Genomic DNA, 6000 nt, shown 5'->3' with positions numbered 1-6000 from the left:
TGTATGTATGATTTTAGTTACTTTATGTTCTTTGTTGTGTATGTCTGTTTTCCATGTCTGATCTTTGTCCCAGGATTACATTCTTTTGATTACCGCTATAACCTTGGTTCCCTTGATTACTCTTTTAATTCCGATTCCTGTTAAAACTAAACAAGATTTAAAAGTGACCATCAGAGTGCGTGGTTAACGTGAACAGAGATCAACCACGTGTCCACTGTGGCCCGGTGGGAACGTGTCCAAGGGTGGACACAAATGGTCCCAAGCCCACCGTGCAGAGGGAATCGTCAAAACAGCCTATAATCGTAGTGTACATTGACGACGTTATTGCAATCGAGCAGATTTTACTGTAACGATATCATGGTGGATAACACACATTCAAATGTTAGTATGTAAATGTTGTTATTTGTTGAGATCTTTCCCATTTTTCTATTTTCAATTTTATTTTTCAATTCATGTTGTATACGTAGTTGGCAGATAAACAAGGATTTGGAATAGGAAGAATAAAACGAAATACATAAATCGTGACATACTAAATTTATGCTGAAACAATTCTTAAACCTCTACCTTAAAAAATCGTGACATACTAAATTTATGCTGAAACAATTCTTAAACCTCTACCTTTTATCATGTTCCATTTATTTATCCTCAAATTGAATGTGAAGATGATCATACAGTTACATATGCAATATTCAGTCCTTCTAATGTACACATTTCCCCAGACGTTAAGTATATATTCTCATCTGATTCTCTTGGGGTTCGATGGGGTTTGTTCCTTTTATCAGGCACGAGACCGCAATTAATTTTCAAGTGCATTTCAATATACACATTTGAGCAGATTAAAAAAATTCCACCGGTGCAAACTGAATAAAACTTCTCTGGCCTAAAGATATGTACAAACAGGATTTTATATATCAATTGTAGAAAATTTTACCATCATTTTCTGAAATTAATACATATAATTCGGAGATGGGGTAAACATGACAAATGAACTGAGTTAAAAGTCCTAAATTTTAACCTTCTTCCACTGAACCAAATCACAACTTTTAGTCAGAATTGATTAATGAAAAAAAATCCCAAGTAATTTTAACCTATTTTCTACCAATTAGAGGCAAAACTTCAGCAAATAAGTTTCCAGTAAAAATATGAAAAAATGTGGAAGGTACCTACTACCAAAGTTGGAACTATATTCGTATACAACGAAAACCAAGGGGAATTAATTGTGTTCTCGTACCTATTAGATCAACAAATGTGCTCAATTTGAATACAAAATGCACTCATGTCAAGATAAACCTTTTTTGACTTCAAGTACAAAGTTTCATCATGATTAGTTGAAAAATATATAAGTTATAGCAAATTTAGTATCAGTGGTACATTGCATGACTCGCATGTCCAATGGTCGAAGGAAATAAGGCCCCTCTAAAATGTGCATTTTTTTTTTTAATGCAATATTTTTGTGATTTTTTACATTGGTTGCATCATATTATGTGTATTTGATGCAATGAAGTTCAGTTTACTCAAGTTCCAGCTGTTTTAAGGCCAAAAATTGGGTTTTTATACATGCGGCCATGGTCAATGCACTTTTAGACCATGTATAGGGGTACACATAAGAAAACTCATTATATGATGCTGACAAAGACTTAAATTGATCAACTTCAAACATAAAGTGGTCTACACATATCAAATGTACATTGAAAACAATAAGAAGTGGTTTCAAAACTAAAACTGTCACTCCAGATCAATTTAAACCAGACCTCTACAGAGCTTGTTCAAGTGTGATTGTGTCCGATATTAAAAGTTAGCCTTTATTTGGGTTTTGAAGGATGAAAGATCTGAAACAAATGTAAAATAATGTAAGGTTCTAAGCTTATCAGGTACATAAGCAGACAGTCAGCTGTATTTTTCCAGTTTTTCTACAAAAAATTTCATTTTTGAAACCTTATAGTGTATGCGGAAGTCTAAAATTAGGTGTTTTTGAGAATCACAAGGTATATACATGTAGTGACTTACATTAGATGCATGAATATCAATGGAATGAATATATTAGGTTTTTTTTCACATTATTTATATTATTTACTAGCAAATACAAAAGATTCAGACCAATAAAACACATATCTGTGATTTTATAGATCCTAAGACAAGGCTGTGAAAACCCCTGATTTTGCCATATTTCATTGACTGGGTTCATAAAAATTACACTAAATTGTCAGATTTCTGCCTAAACCTTGTTCATAAAGTATGTTTTTTGTTGATTTGATGTTCCTAGTGTATAGTTAGAGGAGAAAAACTCAAAGCTGTACAATATTTTCCCCACAGGTTTATATTTCATACCTAGCACCTTAGCAAAAGTGCAATTTCAATGGAAAATCCCATAGAAACCATATTTTTTATTTTAATTTCAGAAAATAGAGAATAAAGGGCCAAAATCTTATTATTTCATGTAGATTTACTGAATTCTTGAAAATAAACACCAAATTACCCCCAGCAAATACTAGCAAATACAATTTCTGATACCCTGGCAACCCCCTTATTAGGCACGAGACCGCAATTAATTTTCAAGTGCATTTCAATATACACATTTGAGCAGATTAAAAAAATTCCACCGGTGCAAACTGAATAAAACTTCTCTGGCCTAAAGATATGTACAAACAGGATTTTATATATCAATTGTAGAAAATTTTACCATCATTTTCTGAAATTAATACATATAATTCGGAGATGGGGTAAACATGACAAATGAACTGAGTTAAAAGTCCTAAATTTTAACCTTCTTCCACTGAACCAAATCACAACTTTTAGTCAGAATTGATTAATGAAAAAAAATCCCAAGTAATTTTAACCTATTTTCTACCAATTAGAGGCAAAACTTCAGCAAATAAGTTTCCAGTAAAAATATGAAAAAATGTGGAAGGTACCTACTACCAAAGTTGGAACTATATTCGTATACAACGAAAACCAAGGGGAATTAATTGTGTTCTCGTACCATCAAAGTTGTTATTTCGTATATATTGTACGCATGCGTGAACTGTTAACGATTCAAAGTTATATTTACCCATAGATTCTACTTCCTTTGTCTCCATTCATGCGTTATTTTTCATATATCAGGTACCAGTATCGTATTGCATATCCCTGAAACATGGATGCTATAAAAATATAGTGCATTTTCTTTTTGCCTCTCTACAAACTAATATTTTGTCAAAAGATATGAACAATGACTTATAAAATAGAGCAAACATCACACTGTAAGATGAAGAACTTTTTTAAAAGAAAATCTAACATAATATCATAAAAATGTTCCACTGAAAAGGTTGGTTTGGTGAGTGCAAAACGAAAGTGAAAGTAGGGAAAATGGCTATTTATAGTTCGAGACTACTTTTCTGTCCGATCTTCGTGGACTCACCCTATTTTCTTTGCGGGAAATTATTTTTTCACATGTCCTTAGAAATGCTACATAAGTGAAAGTTTTATTGAATCAATTTACATATTTTTTTAAAAATCCTAAAAATATGCACTTCACTATAGAAGTCTATGGGAAAATTAATACGATACTGAGACCTAGTAAGCCAGTTTTTCAAGTAAAGTTGGATATTCAGCAAGTGGTCTTTACCAGCTGAACAAGTAGTACCCCAATGCAGGTAACACTTTTAAGATGAATTAGCCAACTTTTGAACCTGATTTTTTTATGGTAGCTCTGGTTTTTTGCATTTATGGTTAATCTTTACCAAATTTGGAAATGCATTTTGTTTTCATGAATTTGTATAATATCAGTTCAATAAAATTATTATCTTGACTGTTTATGATGAGCATATCTATATTCATGTAACCTAAAGCAAGTAATACTCCTGCATAAAGGATAGTTTTCAAGTTACAACACATTTTAAGTATGTGGTTAGGACTTGAAAATAGTCATTTTCCATACATTGCCTCTTATATATGAAAAAATGAATATTTTTTTAATTTTTTGTTTTTCATTCAAATAAATAGCTAAAATGAGTTGCCATATAACTGTGTGGTTGATTTAAACACAGAAATGTCACAAAAGTCAACAGCCAATTTTTTAGTGGACTTTTTTTAGTGGTTCAAATGGACAGATTCTAATGCGGCAAGAAAAATAAAGGTGTTTTTTCATATAAAAACTGAATTTTTTCAAAAAGTATCTAAAACAGACAGTTGTTATTGTAATATTTATACCAATAAACTATTTTTCTTGCATCATAGCTATCTGTTTTAAAGAAAAAGTCCTTTTCCTGTCATATTGAGGTCCTTTTGTATCTACCTGGGGTACCAAAATGGCTTAAAATCTGTATTTTCTGCATATGAAAAGCTATATTTTTTTAAAACTGTGATATTGGTATAATTTTTTTTTGGATTTATTATAATTGAAATGACCATATCTATAGTTTAAAACAGTTGGTTGTACCAGTCATTATACTTTACTTTAAACAAGAGGCTCCCTTGAGTTAAAGACAAAATAGGAGGTTCGAATATTAATATTTCCATACATGGAAGTCACAAGTGGGGATTAAATAATGATTTGGAACTCATAGTACAGCTCATGTATCTACCATGTCAGAATAAACCCCAAATTTGCTTAGCTTGACTAATGCAGCAGCTTTTTATCAAAAGTAATATTTTCTGGCTAACACTGAGATATTAGTCTCATGCCTGGAATAGGGTACCTATATACAAATTTTAATAGAAAACTCATGTTTATAGCAGGGCAATGATGTTCTGAATTTTCAGTATGAAAATGAATACTCTAGCAGAAAAACAACAAATTTTATGATTATATTGAAATGTTTATCAGTAGTAAGCCAGTTTTTCAAGTAAAGTTGGATATTCAGCAAGTGGTCTTTACCAGCTGAACAAGTAGTACCCCAATGCAGATAACACTTTTAAGATGAATTAGCCAACTTTTGAACCTGATTTTTTATGGTAGCTCTGGTTTTTTGCATTTATGGTTAATCTTTACCAAATTTGGAAATGCATTTTGTTTTCATGAATTTGTATAATATCAGTTCAATAAAATTATTATCTTGACTGTTTATGATGAGCATATCTATATTCATGTAACCTAAAGCAAGTAATACTCCTGCATAAAGGATAGTTTTCAAGTTACAACACATTTTAAGTATGTGGTTAGGACTTGAAAATAGTCATTTTCCATACATTGCCTCTTATATATGAAAAAATGAATATTTTTTTAATTTTTTGTTTTTCTTTCAAATAAATAGCTAAAATGAGTTGCCATATAACTGTGTGGTTGATTTAAACACAGAAATGTCACAAAAGTCAACAGCCAATTTTTTAGTGGACTTTTTTTAGTGGTTCAAATGGACAGATTCTAATGCGGCAAGAAAAATAAAGGTGTTTTTTTCATATAAAAACTGAATTTTTTCAAAAAGTATCTAAAGCAGACAGTTGTTATTATAATATTTATACCAATAAACTATTTTTCTTGCATCATAGCTATCTGTTTTAAAGAAAAAGTCCTTTTCCTGTCATATTGAGGTCCTTTTGTATCTGCCTGGGGTACCAAAATGGCTTAAAATCTGTATTTTCTGCATATGAAAAGCTATATTTTTTTAAAACTATGATATTGGTATAATTTTTTTTGGATTTATTATAATTGAAATGACCATATCTATAGTTTAAAACAGTTGGTTGTACCAGTCATTATACTTTACTTTAAACAAGAGGCTCCCTTGAGTTAAAGACAAAATAGGAGGTTCGAATATTAATATTTCCATATATGGAAGTCACAAGTGGGGATTAAATAATGATTTGGAACTCATAGTACAGCTCATGTATCTACCATGTCAGAATAAACCCCAAATTTGCTTAGCTTGACTAATGCAGCAGCTTTTTATCAAAAGTAATATTTTCTGGCTAACACTGAGATATTAGTCTCATGCCTGGAATAGGGTACCTATATACAAATTTTAATAGAAAACTCATGTTTATAGCAGGGCAATGATGAACATGTATCTTGTGTTAAGAAAT

General features: G+C 31.0%; 1 protein-coding gene across 2 annotated transcripts in view; it reads left to right on the top strand.

Moving 5' to 3' along the window:
- Window positions 1–283: 283 nt before the first annotated feature.
- The window catches only part of LOC148608604 (uncharacterized), a 30950-nt gene continuing 25233 nt past the window's right edge, over window positions 284–6000 (top strand). The window contains exon 1 of one of the 2 annotated variants that reach the window (XM_088543809.1): window positions 284–381. In XM_088543809.1, coding sequence (XP_088399935.1) covers window positions 380–381 — 2 coding nt within the window. In that variant the 5' untranslated portion in view covers window positions 284–379. Of the gene's footprint in view, window positions 386–6000 lie in introns of both variants that reach the window. The other variant, XM_088543810.1, reaches the window with a different exon arrangement.

The sequence above is a fragment of the Perna viridis genome, chromosome 9 (genome assembly GCF_037379345.1).
Source record: "Perna viridis isolate PV_CMFRI_1.1 ecotype Kerala chromosome 9, ASM3737934v1, whole genome shotgun sequence".
Lineage (NCBI taxonomy): Eukaryota > Metazoa > Mollusca > Bivalvia > Mytilida > Mytilidae > Perna > Perna viridis.
The sequence above is the reverse complement of the archived record's forward strand: the minus strand, read 5'-3'. Positions and strand labels throughout refer to the sequence as shown.